At 46.0% G+C, this 23,249-nt stretch overlaps 1 protein-coding gene across 9 annotated transcripts; it reads right to left on the bottom strand.

The window, feature by feature from the left end:
* Positions 1 to 1,802: 1,802 nt before the first annotated feature.
* Cdc25a (cell division cycle 25A) lies at positions 1,803 to 20,131 on the bottom strand. 9 transcript variants are annotated; one of them, XM_087560276.1, is made up of 16 exons: positions 19,519 to 19,741; positions 19,142 to 19,229; positions 18,463 to 18,539; positions 17,422 to 17,464; positions 16,484 to 16,520; positions 15,786 to 15,887; positions 13,885 to 14,004; positions 12,158 to 12,292; positions 11,539 to 11,613; positions 11,213 to 11,386; positions 8,254 to 8,352; positions 6,368 to 6,430; positions 6,171 to 6,269; positions 5,817 to 5,947; positions 3,773 to 3,884; positions 1,803 to 3,574 (listed from the first exon to the last, which is right to left on the bottom strand). In XM_087560276.1, the coding sequence occupies exons 3-16, from the start codon at positions 18,521 to 18,523 to the stop codon at positions 3,434 to 3,436; spliced, it is 1,392 nt and encodes a 463-aa protein (XP_087416402.1). In that variant the 5' UTR covers positions 18,524 to 18,539; positions 19,142 to 19,229; positions 19,519 to 19,741; the 3' UTR covers positions 1,803 to 3,433. The 9 variants fall into 9 exon arrangements, with proteins under 9 accessions (XP_087416402.1, XP_087416404.1, XP_087416401.1 ...); XM_087560278.1 differs by having other exon boundaries at positions 15,786 to 15,884; XM_087560275.1 differs by lacking the exon at positions 19,142 to 19,229 and having other exon boundaries at positions 15,786 to 15,884; positions 19,519 to 20,131.
* Between the last annotated feature and the right edge of the window lie 3,118 nt (positions 20,132 to 23,249).

Raw genomic sequence — 23,249 nt, 5'->3', positions numbered from 1 at the left:
AAAGCCATCCATCAGTGACTCCCTAGAGTCCCGTCCCATATCGTTCCAGTCAGGCAGGAAGCAAGCTCGCTAGCGGAGTTCTGTGGAAGGCGACTTGAAGGCGAGAGAGAGTCTGGGACTTGGAACTGAAGAGCAAAGGCCCTACTCCCACTCACACCGTTTGTTAATGAGTAACGAGGAACTCAAGAACTAATGGAGCCTGGGTGTTCCCATTCATAAAACGTGGGCAGTCAGCATCAGCATGAAACCAAACCAACACATAGTGGCTCTCTAAGAGGCCTTGGAGACAGACCAAACCCCAAGTAAGTTGTTTAATGTGGGCATTTCCAACTTATCTGGACTAGTGATTCTCTTTTTAAGAATATATTTTATTCTAAGAAAGAAAGAAAGGCAAATGCTTTAAAGAAAGCAGCATCTATATATCTCAAATAAATTCTTGCCCCAAATTCCAAATTCTATCTGTCTTAGCTTCCCAGGTAGTTTGTGGAATTAGACATCAAAAAGGCTGAAGTAGTACTGGATAGCTCTCAGTGGTTAGGAACACACAGGCTGCTCTTACAGAGGACTGAGATTCAATTCCCAACTCCTCCATGGCCGCTCACACTGTCTGACTCCAGCTCCAGGGAATCTGACACCATCACAGACATGCATGCATGCAAAACACCACCACTCATAAACTAGAAATACTAAGTTGATTAAACAGGAGAAGACTGAGGTGGATCCCACCATTGTGTCATTCGAATACCCCATAAGGGGCTGGGGAATAACAACCAAATCATCTTGAGCTACAGCAAAGGCCCAGGCTTCATGTCAGCTGCCTTTCTGGGAGTTGCAAGACAGCTCTGAGAGAACTAACCAGATGACACCATCACCATCTGGTGGCCACAGTGTAGCTATGGCAGCAGTCATAGCCTGAAGTGCTGACTGAAATCTGAGAAGACAAAGGGGAGACCTGTGAGCAGAGTCGGACTGGACAGCTGGGGAAGCTTCTCCGGGTAACAGGGGGGACTGTTTGTGCTGTTCTGGGAGCCCTAGTTCAGCCAAGCACTCTGCACTTCTAGGAGTCTCTGCTTGCCCAAGCTCTTAGGTTTTAACACATACAGCTGAGAAGGCTCCCCGCCCATCTGCTGTCATAGCCCTCATTTACCCCCAATATTTCCTTTTGAAATATCAAACAAAAAAGTTGTCAGAATAAAGACCGCCTTTCCAGTCCTTACTGAGGTTCTCTCCACCCCTTTTCCCAACGCCTGCCATTGTTCAGGGACTGGCATGTGTGACTGAAGAAGCCAGACAATACTCTACCAGAGTTACACCAAGTCTTACTAAAATGATCAGGCTGGCCTTGAACTGGGTACCCTCCTCCCTTCACCCATAAGTGCTAAAGTTGAAGGAATTTATATAAAAAGTTAACTTACTTGGTGTGAACACATATGCCATATGTGGAGTTGCTTCTCCATCATGTGGGGCTGGCCTTGAACTCAAATCCTTGGGCCTTTATCTCCAAGGACTAGGCTATAAGACCACATGGAGCAGTCAAAGGAAATTCTGATAGGTCTCATCATGACTCTGGCTGGCCTAGAGCTCAGAGTCTACAGGAATAAAAGTGCACACTGCTCCCCCTAAGATAAGCAAGGCCATCATCTCATACCTGTTTTGGGGGTTTGTTTCAGCAATATCTAATGGCAGATAGAATCTTTTTTTAACTCTGGAAGAAATATGGCTGGCTTAGTTTAGTTATATGACCCTGGAACCCCGAAGGCAAATCAAACTCCCATTTGAATACAGTAGGAACTAGGCAGAGATCATGGGTTCAAGTTCACTTTTATTTGCAGAGCCTGCAGCAGCTGGTTAACAATGCTAGCTAAGCTGGTACAATCTGAAAGCCATTCATTCTCCTTGAAGGCATTCAACTAACAGAATCTCTACAAACCAGACCAGGGGCCAACTAGGACATACTTCAACACACCAGGGAAGAGGCTGCTCATTCCCTTGCTCTCCACATATTTTTAACAAGATTTGTTTTATAGCCAAATGCAAACTCAAACCCTTAACAAAGCAACTAGCCATCTTCAATATCATTGATTCCCTCCCCACCCCCAGAATAGAAAGCAGAGGTTAAGAGGGGAGACTCTTCCTAAGAAAAACCTGGCTAGACCCCAATGGAGCACAGATGGCAGGGAGGCTGGTGCCCGAGGACACTGACAGAATCAAAACGGGCCAGCTCCTTAGATGGGAGGCATTCCCCAGAGCCTCACTTCCACGGGGTTAGATTAGGGGGTAACTGATGTGTTTCACCACTCTGTCCCTCAATTAAAACATGATAAACCCAGAACTTTTGACTTCAAAATTTACTACGCCCTCCTGAGAAATTCTACAGTCGTCTGTAACAGCCCGGGCTTCCCGCCCCCTGCTCACGCTTAGGTGCCCACCCAACACTGATTGGATACTCTGACTCATAAAATGACTTTTTTTTTTCTAAAGGACATTCAGTGGGCATGCTCCTCCCTTACTCTGTGGACTCCACTTTTCCATGCCTCCCCACTCCCACCTTGGGGTACACTTCAACATTCCAGTACTGGCCTGGGGGTGGCTTGATGTGCCTTCCTGCAACTCCCACACCAGTCACTGTCACGGGGACCTGGGACCAGGAGTACAGACAAGACTCTCCCCAAAGGACATCACAAAGGGCAGAAGTAGGTCTGGGAAGGTTAGCTTATGTCCTGTAGCCAAGCCTGGATCTGGTTGGTGCAGGCTCTGACCAGCATCTCAGTCCTTGACTTTGAATAGCAGCAATACCAGTCTACAGCGCCTCCTAGGGGTGACTGAGTTCCTTGCGCTGCCCACACTTAACAGGTTTGCCTTTTTTCTTATCCCTGCCCCATTTTTTTTTTTTTAAATTAAAAGTAGAGGTAGTTCCTAGGATGATAAAACTCTACCTAGAATGGCAGTATTTTGACTTTGAAGCAGTAAAGTAAAAGTAAAAGGAATTAAAACAATAATAAAATAATTGATGAGGCTGAATAAATTAAAGAGTCATCCATGAGGACCTCTCCCTTCCAGCCTATCTTTGGTATTTGGCCAGCAGCACTTCAGTGGCTTCTCTCCCCTCATGAGAGGCCTGGGCACTTCTTCAGGGGATGCTTAGTCGGAGTAGCCTGACGTGGCGTTCCAGACTAGACTCGAGCCTGTGCCAGCCTGTGCCGAGCTTGTCCAGCTTTGGCAGACAGTCCTGACAGGGAAGGACTCTCACAGAAGAGTGTGACGGCAGGATGCCCTGGGCTCCAACCTGGGAGTGTAGGAGGTTCAAGGCATGGAAGGCCCAGGTTTTTCTCCAGGGTCCAGGTGCCGTATAGCTGGCCCCTTTGCTTACTGCTCTACAGCAAAGGGACAAAGGGACAGGGCGGAGGGAAGCTCAGGTCACTGCCATTTGGCCTCAAAGCTTCTTCAGGCGACTGTACATCTCCCTTTTGCTCTTCTCCCCTGCCCAGGTCCGGCTCTTGGTGCGGAACTTCTTTAGGTCTTCTTTAAAGTCTTCATGGTGCATCGGTCGGTAGCTGGGGGGTTCACAGTGAGACTACAGGAATAGGAGAGGACAGTCAAGACACGCCTACTGACACCCTCTGCCTACAGCTGCAAGTGCCAGTGAGTTCCACAGGAGTCTGGTGTGTAATAGATGCATATTGTATCCCCAGACCAGACCCCAGCAGGCAGCAGCCACAAACGACCCATTGGTCCAGCTGGGCGTGTAGAGACATGCTCACAGACATCTCACCTGGCATTTCAAAAAGAACTCCTTGTATCCCCCCTTCAGGACATACAGCTCAGGGTAATGGAGTTTGGGGTATTCATTGCCAAGCCTATCTCGTTCCCGTACATATCGGCACCTAGGGAAGAGGAACAAAGGGCACAGTTGGGTCACCTCCTTCAGTTTAGGGAGTGGGAAACACAGGTGGTGTCCAGGTACTCCTTCCGCCTGCCTCCCATCTGCAGCAGTAGCTCTGAGCCAGCTTGCTCTCCACTCTGTCCTATGGTCCCTCCATTCAATTCCTTTCACCTAATATAATTCTTCCTTCTTGTGCCTAGGCCTTCTACTTCCCCAGGAGCTACTAGAACCCTGTGCTGTCCTGTCTCTTTGTACTTCGCCCAAGCAGTGTGGTGTGCAAGCTGTGGTTTAGTGTCCTACAATGTGTGCTGCCTCACATCTCATTCACCCTTCCCTAGTCTCCTTGCCCTCTGCCCAGGAGCTTCCACCTCATTCTGAAAGACTTCTGAACATTTTATATAATTCTAAGGTGTTTTTTTTTTTTTTTTTTTCGGAGCTGGGGACCGAACCCAGGGTCTTGCGCCTCCTAGGCAAGCGCTCTACCACTGAGCCAAATCCCCAACCCGTTTTTTTTTTTTTTTTTTTTTAATGCTTGTCTGCCTCCTATCTACTCTGAAATGTGACCTCCACAAAGATAGTTTTGGTTATTATATTGTTATTGCTAAAATAACAAATAAAAACCTGAGAGGATGCAGATCCCCATATCTCCATTCATGTGTGAATATTCAGGCCCTGCTCAGGTGTTACCTTTCATGTGCTAAATTTGGGGTGTTTCGTTGTTTTTGGTTTTGGCTTTTTTGTTCGTTGTTTTTGGTGACAGGATCTCACTATATCCCTGTGTAGTCCAGACTGACTTTGAATCTGAGTGCTGGAATTAAAGCCATGTGCCATCATACCTGCTCTTGAACCCAGGTCCTCAGATACTAGAGAACCACACTCCTAACCTGACAGGAAGTTAGTTTGCTTTTTTGTTACAGGTCTCATGAAGCTCAGGCTGGCCTTACACTCCTGACCCTCTAGCTTTAGCTTCCCGGGGCTGGAATAAGGCATGTGCCACCATTATCAACAATTGAGAGTAGAACCTTCAGACTTTTCTGTCTTTTGCTTAAGGAAGAACTGCTTGGATTTAAAGGATGTTATGAGACTAGTAAGTAGAACTCAGTACAGTGGGGAACTAGAGAGCGGAAGTAAAAATATAAAGGACCAATAGTGAGCCACTTGGTAAGAGGCTGAACCCCTGCTGATATTACAAAGGTGTTGAAGGCCTTCACCCCCCACTCCAGAGGCAAAGGACAGCGGATCTGAGTTGGAGACTAGCATGGCCTACAGAGTGAGTTCCAAGACATCTAGCGCCCAACAGAGAAACCCATACCTTGAACCCCTCCCCACCAAAAAAGGGAAAAAAAAAGATTGGGATAGCAAGATGAGTAAAAGTTACTCGACAACTCTGAAATGCACATGGTAGAGCACATTTAATTTGTCCTCTGTACTCGACACACACACACTATGGTGTGGCACTTACACAAAATATAAATAGTAATCATAAAAAAACCCTTTTTGGCTGGGTGTCTAAATCCCAGCACTCAAGAGGCAGAAAGAAGCAGGTGGATCTCTGTGAGTTTGAGGCTAGTCTGTTCTTCAGAGTGAGTTCCAGGGATACCCAGGGTTATGCAGTGAAACCCTTTTTTTGAGGAGGGGGAGGGGTAGGAGGAGGGAGAAGAAGGAGATGGAGAAGGAAGAGAAGAGGAAGAGGAAGAAGGAGATGGAGAAGGAGGAGAAGAGGAGGAGGAGGAAGAGGAGGAAGAGGAAGAAGAAGAGGAGGAGGAGGAGGAGGAGGAGGAGGAGGAGGGCTGTTTGAAAGACAAGCCAGTGGATAGGAAGTACTACTGAGGGAAACTATGTTATAAATACACATAATGTGTAGACTGAGGCACTGCAGTGACTTCACTGTCACGGAGCCTCCGCCCAAAGCCTGGTTCTTTGTGGTACTCACATCCGAGGGCCTCTCTCAGAGGAGAACTCACAGTGGAACACGACAATGACACGCTTGCCGTCAGCGGGCACGATAGGTTTCTTGAGTAAGAACTCCTCAACCTCTTCTTCCATGTGCAAGTTCACGGCACCCTGTGAAGACAGCAGACACTGCGGCCCACTGAGGAGCTTAGACATCAGGGATGCCACTTGGAAATGTCCTGAAACAGGACAGTATGAGGGAGTGAAGTGGAACTGGTGGGAACATTCATTCAGTTCATGTTCATTGGCTTGTTTTAAATTATCACTGTCAGGTAAGAGATGTCATATCCCACCATCTAAGACTCCCAAGAGAAAACATCTCAAGAATTCAAACCTTGATGTGCCCTCCTTCATATTCATATGGGTATCGGCAGTCAATGATAACAAACTCTTTAATGAGATTGGCAAACTTGCCATTCAAAACAGATGCCATCTATGAAGAGAAGAAAGGGAGGAGGGTGTCATTTATTGGCTATCAGATAACAAGTTTCCAGCTCCCCAAGTGCAATGGGTTCCACAAGCCCGACTTACAATTTCTGGAGAAATATATTTCAAATCCTGATGCTTCCCAGAGACCGTATGAAAGAGGTAACCCTTTAGAAAAGGAGACAGAAGACATTTAGGGTAATGTGAAAGTTTCCAAATATTATCCTGCTTTATCCAAACTTTATCCTGCTGCCTGGCTGGTAGGAAGCAGCACAAAAAACAAACCAGAAACAAACATAAGCAAATAGTATATGCTAACTACCTTTCTATGCACCCAAAATCTAGATATTTAATTATTATTGTTTAAGGAGACGTGTTTTCATTACATAGGTCAGTTTAGCTTCTGCAATTAAAGTAAGTCACTATGCTTATAGTCTGAGGCAGTCTTATTACACACATAGACCAGGCTGGCTTAGAACTAGAAATCCTGACTTTAGATTTGAACACAGAAATCACAGGTGATTTCCTTCGTCCTCTGGCTCTTTTGTTATTGTTTTGCTCTGTTTTTCAAGACAGGGTTTCTTGATGTAGCCCTGGCCATCCTGAACTCAAGTCTGTGAACTAGGCTGTCCCAGACTCAGACCTGCCTGCCTTTGCAGTGCTGATCTTAAAGGTGCGCAGTAGCAGCACCACCACCTGGCATTTTTTCCTTCTGTTTTTACCAGGAACTCTCATCTCAATGGCTAGAGTATGAAAAAAAAATCGTTTAAATGCAGTGAGGAAGGCTCAGTTGCAGTGGCACACAAGTTTAGTCCCAACACTGGGGTGTGGGAAGAGGCAGAGGCAGGTGGATCTTGGAGTTCAAAGCTGGTAGGGGCTACAACATGAGTTCCAGGACAGCGAGGGCTACATGGAGGAGAGCAAGTGTGACTCAGATCTGTAACAACAGCCTTTGGGAGGAGGATAGGAGTTCAAGATCATCCCCAGCCTGAGTATAGCTTTGAGGCCAACTTATGAGTCTCTGTAACAAATAAAAGCAGAGAGAATGGGCATGGTGCTGTGTGCTACAACCCCAGCACTGAGAGGCTGCGGCAGGAGAACTGCACAGTTGGGTCAGTTTGGGTGAGGTGGTGAGAGCAAGCCTTGGAAAGTAAACCAACTTGCTCATCTGATGAGTACCTGATTGCCCAGTATGGTACAGGTAGTGAGAATGGAAGGACCATCTTGGCCCAGGCTTAACAAAGACGAAAGCCTCAGTGCTACTTAGAGAAGAACTGGATGAATTATAGCTTACCTGCCACTGACCAATAGCTCTGACTCAAGTCGAAGCTTACACAGGGCTTTGCTTGTTTCTCCCCCTTAAACTCCATGTTCCCAACCCCCCTCCTCTGTCTCCCCCAAAAGACAGGGTCTCTATATATAGCCCCACTGTCCTTGAAGTTATTATACAGACCGGGCTGGTTTCAGTCTGTCTGCCTCTGCCTTACAAGCGCTAAGGTTAAAGGTGGGTAACCATACAGGAAACCAGCCAGGCAGCAACAGGTTCAAAGATCCCACTACTTCTTACAGCCTGCTGCTCTTACTTCATGTTAGGTCACCATGACTTCCTTTAAAGCCTAATCCCTCTCTGGCCATGCCTCTGAATATCTGCAACAATTTAGGGTCAAATCTGGACCTTCTAAGACACGGTATCCACACAAGCACTCAGAGTGCAGCTACTCATGCATATTGTATTTATAGGCAGAAGCCCAGTGCCCAGAAAGTCTGCAATATGGGTCAGAGTAAAGGTGGCCAACCATGTAAGAAACCATTGAGCCAGCATCTGATGACCAACATGTACCTCATCCCAACAAGTTCAACTTGTTCCTTATTTTTTCCTCTTAAACCTTGGAGGCACCCCAGGGGCCACTGTGAGGAAGGAGAAGGGCTAAGTGGGGGTCCAGCACCCCTTGTCAGCACCACCCAACTGGAGGAGCTCTGCTTGCAGTTACCTTGGAGAAATCCCCTATAAGGTCTCTTGGGTCACTGTCCAAAATGTTCTCAATGGTTCCTTTGGGGAAAGATGTCAGGGAGAGAGACTGGTGTGGAAGCTGTAACAAATCCAAGGTAGAGAATGAGACCAGGGTTTTGAGTAAAGCCATTTACCCTTACCATGCCAAGAGGAGGAGACTGAAATAGCAATGCCCGTAGTGAGTAACAGACTTGGTGCTGTGACTGAATCACAAGGAAAGCGATAGCTCTGTACTATTTATTAACTAGTTGACTTTCTCTGAACCCCCTCCCCATCTCTCTCTGAAAACAGGGCTTCACCATGTATCTCTGGCTGGCCTGGAACTCAGAATCCATAGGGATTACCACCAGCATGCCAATATACCAGCACTTTCCCCCTTTTTTTTTTTTTTGGTTCTTTTTTTCGGAGCTGGGGACCGAACCCAGGGCCTTGCGCTTCCTAGGTAAGCGCTCTACCACTGAGCTAAATCCCCAGCCCCCACTTTCCCCTTTTTATTGTTCACAATGAAAACTGTTGAGCTGATATCAAGAGATTGGCACAATGTTGAGCCTAGCCAGGGCTAATCTGCCCTAAAAATAAAAATTAAAAAAAAAACAAACAAACAAACAAACAAACCCTGAGCCTATCACTATACTAGAAGACTGTTGTCATGTCTCACAAAACAGCACATAATTACTTATCGAGGTAGAGCTCCTGAACTTCTGATAAGGAAGTTTTTTTGTAAGAAAACAAAATTCAAGTTGTAAAGATCATTTGGATTGCTTCTAACTAAATGGCCTTCTGTGCTTCTGCTCAACAGCTACACAAGGAACCACTGTGTAAACATGCCAAGAACTGTAATCTAGAAGCAAGAGGAGTAAGATTAGGACTTTGAACCATTTCTTTCTCTCTTCCAAGGACAGCAATAAACCTTTCAAAGACATGGTGAGGCCGGTGAGATGGGTGAGAGGGTAAAAGCACTATATATGCCTGATAATCCTGGGAACCCATAGTGGAGAAAACCAAGGCTGGAAAGTTGTCCTCTGACCATCACGTATTCCAAAGCACGCACAGGACTTATACCACAATAGTATTTAAGAGACGGGTGGGCACATTAGGATTTTCCCCAAGCCCAGCCAGTCAGGTTAGAGTAGAAACCCAGACAGCACTCTTGCCGTGGTTTTTTCCCCTTAAATAGGAAATTTTAAAAAGAAGTGCCAGGTGGTGGTGATACACAGCTTTAAATCCCAGCACTCGAGGCAGAGGCAGACAGACCTGTCCTTTGTTTAGCAATAAAGAAGCTGGAGCCATTCTATTTTATAGACAGGTTCTTGTGTACCATGGCACAAACATGTACACATACACACAAATAAAACAAAATTTCAAACAAAAACAAAAACCTGGGCATTGTTTGTGATTCTAGCACAAGAGAGGTAGAGGCAGAAGAAAAGTTCATGACAAGCAAGAACTCTGCAAAGACAACTGTCTCCAAGTTGTACTCTGACCTCCACACACACTGTGGTATTTACACCCCAACCTGACTAAATAAATGGCATAGGAAAGTAAGATAGAATAGAGGTGGACCACAAATTTGAGTAATAAGCACAAAGCCCTAGGTTCAATCCTCAGCACCAAATAAACGCGTCTTCCACAACAACACAAACCCTGCACCCTAAACAACCACCCCCCCCACCCCCCACATAACAGGGGCTGGAGAGATGGCTCAACAGTGAAGGACACTTTGTGGTTTCCAGCACCACGTGGTGTTACACTATTGGTAGTTGCAGTTCTAGGGGATCCAATGCCTTCTGACCTCTGTGGACGGACACCAGGCATGCACACTGTACCCAGACATACATGCAGACAAAACAATCACACTCACAGCAACAGAAGAGTGAACTCCCCCAAATCCAGGTACCAATGACCACAAGAATTCTATGGTGGTTTAATTGGATGTACCCATAGTTGGAGCATTAATATCTGGTCCCAATTGATGTCATCGCTTGGGTGACTTAGGAGAAGTGGTGTGGCTAGAGGAGGTTGCCGCTGGGTTTCTTTTTCCCTTTTTTGTGTTTTAAGTTTGAGTCCAGTCTTGGGGCTAAGGTTTCAAAAATCCTAATGTCACCCCCATTCACTCTTTTTCTGCTCCCATGCCTTGCTGTCATGCTTCCCCTCAGTGATGGTAACCGTAAGCCCAAAACAAACCCCTTTCTGTAACTTGCCTTAGTTATGGTGTTTTATCACAGCAATTGCAAAGAAACTAATACAAACACCTAAAATGATCAGGACTTTACCAAATATTACTTGGAAACAGAAGGAATGCACCTCATACACTGCTGTTGAGGTGGTGACTCTGAAAACTATTTGGCAGTAACTGCAAGACTAAACCCAGCGCCTGGCCTATGACATAGCACTGCTACTCCTATGAGATCATCTAGGGGACAAAAACAGTATTGGACTCTATAGATCAGTGGGAACCTCCAGATATATGACAATGCCTGAGTTCTTTAATAAGACAGACAAAAAGATTGAACAGGCACCCAAAGAATGTAGTACGGTGGTGCGCACCTGTAATCCAAGCACCAGGGCAGAGACAGGAGGATTACAAGTTCCGGGCCATCCTGAAACAAGACACTGCCTCAAAAGCCAAAGCAAAATAAAAACCTAATTACAAATGACACAATCCCCTAAATAAAAACAAACAGAACAGAAGCAAATTGAAGTAGTGTGCCTTGCTAGGCAGTGGTGGTGCACTCCTTTAATCCCAGTCGGATTTCAAGGACAGCCTGGGCTACAGAGTGAGTGCCAGGGCAGCCAGAGTTATACTGAGAAACCCTGTTCAGAAAATAACAAAACAAAACAAAATGGTAGTAAGACCTGGCAAGGACAGGACGAACAAGTGGAAATGTTTAGCGCTCAAAGACTGTGATCACTCTAGATCATGGGAGAACCTAACTAACCTGCGTTGGCTCCGGAACATCTGCCTTCACTGGACTGGCCTCACTGCTCTTCCTCCGCTTTGTACCTCGAGGAGACTCCTCATGAGATCGGTCTGCTCTCTTCACTGCCCGAGTGCTGCAGCTGCTGGTGGAGCTGCACGGGGAAGGGGAGTCAAACAGTCCACATCGATCGGCCTTAGGGTGAAAGAGACAGACCACCTTGGATTAAAATCTAGTCACTTGAACAGCAGTAAGCCTAAAACCCGGGCCTAAGCTCTATGTTGTCTCAGTCAACATAGTCAATTAAGGACTCAGCTCCTCAGAACTCCACATGCCAAGTAACTTACAAGGTTTGTAGGTCTTCTCATGACAAGGGGAGCGGTCCAGAGGCTTGACATGCACGACGGGGTCTCCTCATCATTCTAGACGAAGAGAAAACTGCTTTTAAATAGATCCAGCAGAGGAGAGGGGATGGGAAGAAGAAAAAGATCCAGCAGACTAACTCTCCTAAGAAATGCCAGGTAAGTCTAGGTAAGTTTGTTTTGTTGTTGGAGGCTGTGAAGCACTGGCTGGCTGGCCTTGAACTTGGGGCTTATATGTTGATCCTTCTTCTGTTCAGCATCCTGAATGTTGAGATTACTGGCATGTAACACCAGGGCAGGCTTTTTTTTTGGTACGAGGGATTGATTGAGCCTAAGGCCTTGTACAGCTGAAGCACAGGCTTTACCACTAAGCTGTATCTTAGTTCCAGAAGTATCTCAATACACTCCTCCTTCCCTATTCCTAAGACTGGTTAGTGTCCCTCAGGGTAAGAGGGAAGATCTTACCAGTATTATCTGACCCACCCACCCTGCTTTAGTCAAGCAGAAGAGTCAATGAACTCTCACAAAAATGAACAATCATTCAGTCAGCCAGGCTCCTGCAGGGTGGTTAGAATGAATAGGCACACCCACCCACAGATGGTACCTTCAGATTCTCTCCATCCAGAAGGTCTATGAAGCCATCATCCTCATCAGACAAAGTGGCTTTCACAGGTGACTGGGGTGTAAAAAGAGGACTGAAATTTCCTGATTCACTAATGTCACTTTCATTTGAAGACAGCTGAAAGACAAAATAGCAAGAAGTCCAGACCACTTTGAATGCTTAGGTGGACTGCTTAAAGGAAAAAGGAGAGTGGGCAGTGCACTGTGTGTGAACCTGGCAGCCTGAGTGGTCAGAGGAGGGCACTGGACTCCCTGGCTCCTGAGCTCGTCTTACAGGGAAAACTAAAGCCATGTGCTGTACCACATGAAGGCCGTGAGCATCTAAACCTGTTGAAAATACAAGCGTCATGGAGATCACAAAATAGCAGACAGAGGGAGTTCAGGAATGCCTATGTAATGCAGACAATGGGAACAAGGGAATTTCATTCTAAACTCGACCCTACTCCTCTATTAGTTCAGGACACAGGGCAGTCAGGGGTGAGCTAAAACCTGTAAACGTTTCTCCCACTTCCCAAATGTTGAGATCACAGGTGCACACTACCAAGCTTGACTTCTAACCTAGCTCCTCATTAGGATTACAATGGAAGTTGGGCTCGGAAAGATAGCTCCGTGGGTAAGAGCAAGTACTGTTCTTGGAGAAGTTTTTAATTTAATTTCCAGTATCTGTCTCAGACAGCCCACAGCTGCACATACTGCCCTGCTCCACCAAATTAAAAATAAACGTGATTTAAACTAAAATGAAAGCTGTCCAGTTTTAAAATGAGGGATTGTGATGTCCTGGACATTACAACAAAATCTTTACAACTGTAATCCCATTTAAGCCACAGCACACACTTCTGGTAGTCAGCCTCTTTCTTCCCTGAGACTAAGTGCCCCTGGTGTCCATCCTATCTCAGCTGCAGTCGTAGCTGGGAGTACATGTGTCAACACAGCCAAACAATCCTTTGCTTTTGTCATACGCCTCATCAACTCACACCCTACCTTGGAAACCAATGTGGTGAAGTGGCAAACACCTGTGATTCTAGAGGCAGGAGCGTTAGGAGTTCAAGACTAGCTTTGACTACATAGCAAATCTGAGGCTAGCTTAGAGATATCTAAGAGATCCTGTCTCAAAAAAGCAAGTAACAGAACACCCAATCCAAACAAAAGCCAAACCAGTAAGATAAGCCACAGGCTTTTAAAGTCTGCACCCTCGGCACCTATAGTTAGAGGTGCTTTAATGATCAAGCAGTTACAGAAAATCTTAGCATTCTGATCCCCAAATATCTACCAAAAATATTGTTTCATATATATATATTTCAAACTGTTATCATGTACTGAGCAACCTATAGTTAAATTCCAGCCTGCTTTTACATGTCCTTTGACAAATGCATCATCAACTTCTCTAATGCAACTTTCTAACCTGCCAAATAACCCCAGCTAATTCACAGGCCTCCCAAACGTTTTACAGACATGAGCCACCAAGTAATAACAGTAAACTTGTTTTTTTGTTTTTGGAACAGGATTTCATGTAGCCCAGGATGGCCTTAAATCATGGCAGAGCTGAGCATAACCTGAACTCCTGGTCCTCCTCCCTCTATCTTCCAAATGCTTGGGTTGTAGGCATATACCATAGACTCAGCATGAATAAGTTTCATGCTCATACAACACACACATGTTGTAAATTCTCTTCCCATGATGAACTCCCAGTGGAAAAGCCAAAACACGTACCATCCGAGCTGGGGCTGAATTCTGCCTGTGTGTAAAGGGGTCCTTACTTTCCTCGTGAACGTGAGCATTCAGGCAGCCACGAGATGCAGGTCTTATTGGCTTTTTAAATTCAAATGCTTCCTGCAAAACAATAAATTTGAAATATCTACTGTCCATAAAATGAACTCTAGGGCTGGTGAGGTGGCTTGGCAGGTAAATATACTTGCTGAGAAGGCTGAATTCCATCCCCAAGCCCACACAGTGGAAAGAACACATCGGAAAGCTGACTTGGCTTCCACATACACACTGTGGCACACTCCCACCTGCAGGCTTTCTCTTTCACTAAATAAACCTAATGAAAACTTGTTGAGGCTAGAGACACCTTAGCAGTAAAGAGCAGAGTTCCTCTGTGGTGACTGTGATGGTAGTGGTGGTGAGTATTCTGAGACAGGGTTTCTCCCCATAGTCATGACTGTCCTGTCCTGGACCTCAGTCTGTACACCATGCGGTCCTTGTCTACCTGCCTGTCTCCCAGGTGCTAGGAGTAAAGATGTGTGCTGCCACCACCATCTAGACAGCAGTTCTTCTAAAAGACCCAGATTTGGTTCTTAGTACCCACAGGCTGGCTTACAACCATCAGTAATTTGTTTCAGGAGATCTGACACCCTCTTTAGGCACCAGGCATACGGTACACAGACATACACCAAACCAAAACAGCCATATGCAGAAGAATGCATGACTATCTTTAAAAGTTATACAAGCACACTTGTTGTTAAGTACTAAAAACAGTTAACTGCCAATAAGAGATTGTATTATTAAGTACTCTCTGAGCATAAGCTAATTTAATCATCAAATACAATCTGATTGTTCCCATTTTACAAGTAAGAAAACTACATCTACAGGTTAATGGCGTGCCTAAGGTCTTGAAGCCAGGTAGGTAAACCCCAGAAAGTTATTTTATCTATGCTATTATTCCTTTAGAGCAAAGCTTCCGGGAAGGCACCCTTGGGAGAAGTCAAGAGCCAGACATAGAGTTTTGGTTCCGTCATACTGGAGAGGCTGACAAACTGCTCCAAGCACACAGGGAGGGAATCCATTTGCACAGAATGCCTCATGACATCTCCCAAAGTTGCCAAACAAAATCTGCTTTCACACAGGACATTGGTTTGTATTAACTTAGAGATTGTAAGGGCTATCAACTGGTATTTTAGCAGGAAATGGGAAACAATAAATATATGGAAAGAGTGAACGAGAGCGGAGCCAATCAGTCTGCCTAACTATTTTAGACAAGACGCTCTGTAGGATTTAAGAGAAAGCCAAGCAGGGCACACATGGACTTCTGGATAAACCATGTCCTATCCTCTGATCCCACAGAACTGAATGGCTTTGGATTTTAGCTTATCACTGCAGTGTTTATAAATGTGGCAGATGGGTCCAATGACATACATCTTCCAAACACAAGTAATAAGATTTTCATGAGCTTAGAGTTGCCCTAGGATTGTAGCCAAGAAAGGAAAATCTTCAGTAGACTCTTCTAGATAAAACAACTCATGGATGTAATTACTCCTCACAAAAGCTACTTACTAAAATCCAACAACATTTATATCAGGTACTGTCCTAAATTTTCTACATATATAATCTTATTTAATTTCTAAAACAGCCAGAATAAATATTGCTACCTTACAAAAAAAATCCAACAACCAAAATAACAAGAAACCCACAAAGGAGCCTAACAAAATTCCAGCACCACAAAACGAGGTAGAAGATACAAATTCAGATTTCTCTACTGAAAGGCCAGGTGTGGTCTGTCTGTGACTTAGTCATGGAGACAGTAGCCCAGCCATGTCACCTGTAAACTGCTGACACTTAGCTTTCACTTCCAGCCTGGGTTATGGTTCCAGCCATGTTGATGCCACACTTACATTTTCTTTATTTTCATCCTGGTCAATGAGTTGAAAGATGTCGTGGTCTAGAGAATCAGAATGGCTCCTCTTTAGCGCTGGGCTACACCCCAAGAGCTTCTGCTGCCAAAGTAAAACAGAGAAATTGAGTTCACAGAGAAAAGCACAATGGGAGACCTAGTTTTCCTTTTCCTTTTTTTGAGATAAGGTTTCACTTTGAAGCCCAGGCTGGCCTTGAACTCAAGATGACCTTTCTGCCTCAGCCTCCCAAAAGCTAAGATTACAGGTTTGACCTATTATACCCAGCTAAAATCTTAATTCTTAAAGAAATGAAGCGGGGTTTGGAAGAACTAGCTTATCACCACATACTGTAGCAGGTAACCAGTAACTGTGCCTAGGGCTCCAACTGCTCTACAGAATCCGGAATCGCCTTACACCTAATCATACAAGGCCTGTAGCCCTCTTGGCAGGTAATAATACGGGCCATACCAACCCCCTAGTAACATTTGCATGAAAAGAACATTTCCTGGTTTGATAAAACTAAGATTGAGTACGAAGTCCACAAGAGGCAGTCACAGTTCCTCTAGGTAATGCCTTACTGCCTGTGTGTTTACAGGAATGTAGAAAAGCAAGGTCCATTTCCTAAACGTAGGGAAGCTGGTGTTTGATGGAGCAGTTTACAGGTATTAGTATTAGCTCAAAACAACAAAGGAACTTACAGGTAGGCAATTTATTCTCCTCAGGGAAATTTCAAGGCTGTAATGAGATCAAAAGGTAAATAAATATAAGAATAAAGAGATATTTTATTTATTTATTTTTTTTGGTTCTTTTTTTCGGAGCTGGGGACCGAACCCAGGGCCTTGCGCTTCCTAGGCAAGCGCTCTACCACTGAGCTAAATCCCCAACCCCAAGAGATATTTTATATGAGCAGATTCATACTGCTCAACCTATAGTAGGGGGAGGAGAGGCATGTCAGGTTCTCATTGTAGCATAGGCAAGAATAGTGTTTCCTGGTCTCAGGAGCACCCTCCATTGAAAATAAAACAAAAATAAAACAAAACCAAAAAACCCCGTGATGTCTCCTAAAATACACACATCCATTCATTTAAGTGTCAAAAAGTAGAGCTGGGGAAATGACAGCTAAACCACAGGAGGGGAAATCCTGCCAACTGCTGACCTGAAGCAACATTCATTGCCAGCAGTGTTTCCAGCACCCAACAATTCACTACAAACAGCTAACTGCAGAGCTCTAGTCCACTGTGAAGAACTTCATTCAAAAGTCAAGTTTTGACCATGAGTGATAACACATACCGTTAACCCAGCACCAGGAGGCGGGCAGACTTCTAGTTCCATGCAAGCCAGGGCTTTGTAATAAGATTCCAATCAAAAACCAACCCTCAAGTTTCTCTTGTCTTTTCTTTTGAGGTTCTAGGGATTCACCCTGTCTAGGGCCTCACACACCACACAAGCGCTCTATTGCCAAGTTTGCACTTTTTATTTTGAGACAGGGTTTTACTAAATTGCCAAGACAGGCCTTGAGTTTTTGATCCTTTTGCCTTGACTTCCTGAGTAGCTGAGACTACAGGCCTGTGCCACTAGGCTGACGTAAGGAAAACTTTCCTACTAAGTAGAAAAATTTAAAGTAGTGAATACATACTTTTCTTTACTGTCCAAGGGCCCAGGAGAATCTAGACAGAAACCTTTGAGAAATAAAAACAAAATTCTTAGAAAATAATATACATTCTGGTGTTAAGCAACATTTTCTTAGTATGTCCATGGACCCTCTTCTGTTTGCAAATACCATCAGAGAAACAAGATTGAAGAGGCCAGCTAGTATCAAGATTGACTTTTCAGATAGTATTGACCCCTAAATCTTTTTGTGGAGCTCCCCCCCCCCAAATATACTTCACTTAGGGGTATGAAAAATACAACCAGCTAAGTTCAGTTCCAAGAGGCCCATCTGGTGTATACTGTGAAATTGTATCTTAAAAAAAAACAGTCTTGGAAAGATGGTTCAGAAGAGCACAACTGCTCTCTCATAGAGGACCTGAGTTCAATTCCCAGCAACCACACAGGCTAATGCCCGTTAACTCGGCTCCAGCAAATGACACCCTCTCCTGGCCTTCAAGGAAAGTACACACCGTGTGCACACAGGAGAAGCATGCAAGCCAACATCCACACATAGAAAAGCACACACTTAAAGACATGGAAGACTCCGCACTCTTTTCTCTCCATAAACTGTCTCAGGAGCTCCCTCCTTCCCTCTGAAGGAAGGGTGTTTGTCACTCCACATCATAATTTCTATGTATACTGTTACCAATTAAATTCCTAGGCAAGACACTTCCAGAATGGCTGACTCCAGATGAATGAATGGTGAAGGCTGAACAAATGCCTGGATTGGTCAGGGGGATGGTGGCCCATGCCTTTAACCACAGCACTCAAGAGGCAAGAGGCCAATGTGATCTACATGGTGAGGCCCTGTCTCAAAATAAATAGATTTAATTAAACTTTTAAAAATAAGGGGCTCAGTGGTTAATAGCACTTGGTGCTCCTATAGAGGGGACAAATTCAGTTCCCAGCAACCATATCAGGCAGCTCACAATGTCCTGTAACTCCAGCCTCAGAGCTCTGATGCCTTTCGATCTAAACACCTACCTACACACATGAGCACATACATACACATAAGTAATGACAATACCTGAATCAGTCGATTCAGAGGAGCCCATTCTCTGTAGACTGCTGCTATTTCTCACGTCCATTGGTTTCTCATAGTCACTGAAACCAAGAGAAATACCTCCACATGAGCTATTTTTAGTATTTGACTAAAAGGACACATACAGGAGATGGGTTATGAAGTAGCCAGGCTGCCACAAACCATCTTGAGAGACCAAGCCAAGGACACCCCACACTCACACTTGGCCACCCAGAATACCCCAGTTGGCATTTAAACAAAGAAAGGAGTGAGTGGCTTGGCCTTGGACCACATTGTAAGACATGCCTGTGGCAAAGGCTGGGTTGTTTCCTTAAATGAGAGCCTCAGTCTGAGGTACCATGCTAGGAATAAGGGCAAAGGTGACTAGGCCAGGAGTCCCAGCTTTTCAGGGTTTGGAAAAGTCGAAAGGCACGTTTAGGAGGCCAGATGCCCAACACCGAAGGAAAAGCAACTTCTCTAAAAGCATTTTTGTTAGTGGTAGTGGTGTAGAGCTACTAAGTCCACCAAGATTTCCAATGTAGAAAAGTTAGTTTAAAAAGTGATAGCTGTAAAAAGGTAGATGGGTAGATATAAGAAACGTGCGGGCCAAGCGGCTGCATAGATTTTGCACAAATGCAAGAAAAGAAAATGCCATGTCCCTTTGTTGAGAAGGAACAAAGCTTACAGGAAACTAAGATCCGACGCGGGTGGTTCAGCAAAGAGTGGTAGTGAAGGCCATTTTCCCCCCGTAAGGGTAGATTCCAAAGACTTTTCTGGAATAGAGACAGAGTAGATTGAAATCTGAAAGGGGTGAACAAGACAGGATGCCCAGCAGGCTTCCCTGACCTCCGGTCTGGCTCGGGCTGAGGATAGCCCTGGACTATCCGAACGGCCTCTCCCGCCCAACATTCCGCCCGGGGGGAGGGTGCACATGGCGGGCCCTGGCCAGGCCATCCCGGATCCGGGCACCAGAACCAGGGGGACAGACTCTGCTTCCTGCTAGGTCATCCCGAGGGCCGACCAGAGGCCAGCGGCCTGGGGCATCGCTCGCCAGTCTCTCACCTGCCCAGCCCTTCCAGCTGGTCCATGGTGACCGTCAGGTTGGTGACAGGGGACAGTCCGCCAGCAGCTGACGCGCCAAACAGCACCTTCCCCGTGGGCTGCGGCGCAGGAGTGGGGCTGCAAGTGAAGAGCAGGCGGCGGCGGTGGGGGGGCTCCGGGCCCAGTTCCATGGCGCCGCCGGGCCTGCCCGGACTCCCGCTCCGTCTTCCTCCGCCTCCGCTGCGCCGGGCCCCGCCCCGCTGGCACCGGCTTCAGCCGCGTGCCACGCCGCCAGCGCCCGCGGGTCAAACACAAACACGACCCCGCGGTTCAGAGACGCGGCCGCCACGGGCAGCGGCGCGGACGGGCGAGCGTCGGGGACTCGGCAGGCGCCAGGCACAAGCACCGGTGCTTCTCTCTCTGTGTCCCGCGAGGCCCGTAGGCGGGCGGGCGCCTGCAACCTCAAGATTAAATCCAAACAAACTCCGCGGAGCCAGAGTCTTGAGGCCACCGACCGGACTAACTCTCCTCACTTTTTCCTTCCTCTTCGTTCGGTACCCGGCACAGAGGAAAGGAACCTCCACTTCCCTCACCACCAAAGTGGCCTTAGCGTTAATTGCTGCACACTCAGGATAGCCGCCGCCCCGCCCCTTCCCTAGTTGGCGCCAAACGGAACTCACCAATCAGGAAGCATACTTCTCCTCGCTCCCGAATGACAGCTGAGCTGGACCAATGAGAAGGAAAGGAGGAAGCATCTCGCGGGCCTCCTCGTGGTCACTCCCTCTCTCCATGGGGGCGAGGCCTGAAGAGTTGGGAGGTGGCAGAAATGAGAAAGGAGCAGAGAAGTCAATGAAACTCCCTGTGAGGGCGCTAGTCCGGACCAAAAGGCCCCCCCTATCTCGCTCCTTTCCAGTTGCATGCTGGGTAGTGTAGTTCCCATAGAGTGTGCTAGGCCGGTCACACACCTAGTCTGAGCTGCTGAGCCTAGTGCTGTGTGCACTTTTAGGAGACATAGAGACTAGGGAAGGCCATCTGGACTTGGCTTTGGTTCTTCCTCTGTGTAGTACAGTACCGTGGATCCCTCTTTTCCTTCACAGTCCTTCAGGCTCTGATTTTGAATTTCTTTCTTTCTTTTTTCTTTTTTGAGACAGGGTTTCTCTGTATAGCCCTAGCTTTGAACTCAGAGATCCATCTGCCCCTGTCTCTTGAGTGCTGAAATTAAAGGCATGTGCCACCATTCCTGTTCCAGGCTCTGATTAAATTAAATTAATTTTTGAAATAGAATTTCTTCTATAGCCCAGGCTGAAACAGGAGTAGTAGTTGAGAGCTTTACATCATCATGATCCACAGATAGCAGGCAGACAGAAGAGAGAGGAGAGGGGAGGGGAGGGGAGGGGAGGGGAGGGGAGGGGAGGGGAGGGGAGGGGAGGGGAGGGGAGGGGAGGGGAGAGGAGAGGAGAGGAGAGGAGAGGAGAGGAGAGGAGAGGAGAGGAGAGAAGAGAAGAGAAGAGAACTGGGCCTGGTTTGGGTTTTTAAGAATTCAAAACCCACTCCCATCAACACACCTGTTCCAACAAGGCCGTGCCTACTCTAAAATCTCTCCCAAACAGTCCTATCAAGTGGGGATCAAACGTTCAACCATATGAGCCTATGGGAGCCATTCTCATTCAAATCACCATAAAAGTACTAAGTAGCACATAGTGTTTATGTACATGACAGTGTTTCAAGTGTGATAATTGCTTAATCCTTACCAGTCTTACATCACAAAAATAATACCAGGAGGAACCAGAGTGAAGGAAAGGTCGTTAATTTAGTCATTATTTAGATGAATAACCATTATACACTCACAAGACATGGTTATGGGCCTCTTAAGTATCTTCACTGTGGCCGCATTTGTGATTCTGTATATTTTTCTTCGGAGACTGGGTCTCATGCAGCCAGGCTGGCTTTGAACTCTCTACAGTCAAGGATGGCCTTGAGTTTGATCTTCCAGGTCACCACCCTGAACTTAGTTTTGTGCTTGTAAGGTGAACACTTCTTTTTTTTTTTTTTTTTTTTTTTTTTTTTTTTTTTTTTTTTTTTGCTCTTTTTTTCGGAGCTGGGGACCGAACCCAGGGCCTTGCGCTTCCTAGGCAAGCGCTCTACCACTGAGCTAAATCTCCAACCAAGGTGAACACTTCTAAGTAAGCTACATCCCACCCCCGCCCCCACTGAGCTTCCTCAGTTACATTGCTCAAAGGATGTAATTCGAGCGGGGTGGGGGGGGTGGGGGGTGGGGGGGTGAGAAATGCCTGCAACCACAGAATTTGGGAGGTGGAAGCAGAAACGTAAAGTCATCCTCAGTTACACCGGGAGTTCTAGGCCAGGTGGGGCTACTTGAGACCCTTCTCAAAAAAAGCAGCAACAACAACAACTTTTTTTTTTTTTCAAAGTCTTGGCGGTGGATAAGATGGCTCAACAGGTGAAGATGTCTGTAAGCCAAGCCTGAGGACCTGAGTTTAATCTCCGGGTCCCACATGGTGGAAGAAGGAAAACCACTCCTAAGAGTGCTCCCTTGACCTCCACGTTTGAGTACACATAAGTCAGTGTAGTAAGTTAAAAATGATGTAATCTGTACCAATGTTTACATTTTTATTCTTGAGGAAGGGTTTCTCTGTGTAGCCCTGGCGGGATTAAAAGTGCATGCCGTCCCTGCCCTGTCGAGGTGAAAAGATCAAACGAAAGTTAAGTAACATTATGTGAGCTGACCTGCTTATTTCTCTCAAAGATTTTTCTCTTGTAAACGAAGTTGCAAGGGATCTTGTACTGTAGATGGTCTCGCTGTAGGGATGAGAGCCGAGCTAACTCAAGGTCACAAAGGTTCTGGTCCTAAGGAAGCATGGCTGCTATTTTAATGGTCTTCATACTTGTTTGTCGGTGGTGCTGAGGGTGAGTTTATTTTTAAGTATTTTTATTAGTGTGTGTGTGTGTGTGTGTGTGTGTGTGTGTGTGTGTGTGTGTAAGTGCCTGAGCGCCTGATAGTCAGATGCATGTCACATCCCTGAGAGCTCCAGTTACAGGTAGTTCACAGCTGCCTCATATTGATGCTAGGACTTGAACTTGGGTCCTCTGTAGAAGCAGTACATGCCCTTAACCCCTAACCATCTCTGCTGTGGTGGTCAGTTTTTTCAGACAGGGTTTCATGTATCCCAGCCCCTGGCTTCATGGCCTAAATTAGCTTTGGACTCTTGGTTCCCGAGTGCAGGGACTATGGAAATGTGCCACCATCTCCAGCATAGACTGGGATCGTGCAAAATGACATATTACAGACACAATCTCAACTTAGCTGCCTTGCTTTTTTCACACCATATATATTAGACATGGTTTGATTTCAGCAGATAAGTATCTTTTGGGCTAACAGTTTGAAAAAGATTGGTTGTTTTTGTTTTGTGGTAGTTCAGTCCAAGGTTGCATGCTAAGCTAAACTCGGCGTTCCACTGAGCTGCCCTCCCACTCCAGCTCAAAGGGAAGGTTTGGTTTGGTTTGGTTTTGGTTTTCACCGGGTCTTGTAGTTCTGGCTCATTTAGAACTCAAGTAAAACAGGCTGGCCTAGAACTCCACCTACCTCTGCCTCTGTAATGCTTGGACTAAAGGAATGGTCCACTACAACCAGTTTTTAAACGTTTACAGTTTTGAATTAGGCGTAGTGGTGCATACCTGTAGTCCTAGCACTTGGGAGGTGGAAGGGGGAGATAGGAGAATGGTGTATTTGA

This window comes from Rattus norvegicus, chromosome 8, assembly GCF_021556685.1.
Source record: "Rattus norvegicus strain SHRSP/BbbUtx chromosome 8, alternate assembly SHRSP_T2T, whole genome shotgun sequence".
Lineage (NCBI taxonomy): Eukaryota > Metazoa > Chordata > Mammalia > Rodentia > Muridae > Rattus > Rattus norvegicus.
This window is presented reverse-complemented; position numbering and strand designations above follow the sequence as displayed.

Coding starts and splice junctions, on each gene's coding strand:
- Cdc25a (NM_133571.2), bottom strand. CDS start 19,688: ATGGAACTGGGCCCGGAGCCCCCCCACCGCCGCCGCCTGCTCTTCACT. Junction 5,948..6,170: donor ATGAAGGAGGGCACATCAAG/GTTTGAATTCTT, acceptor CTGTCTTCACAG/GGTGCCGTGAACTTGCACAT. Junction 3,575..3,772: donor AGTTCTTTTTGAAATGCCAG/GTGAGATGTCTG, acceptor CTATTCCTGTAG/TCTCACTGTGAACCCCCCAG.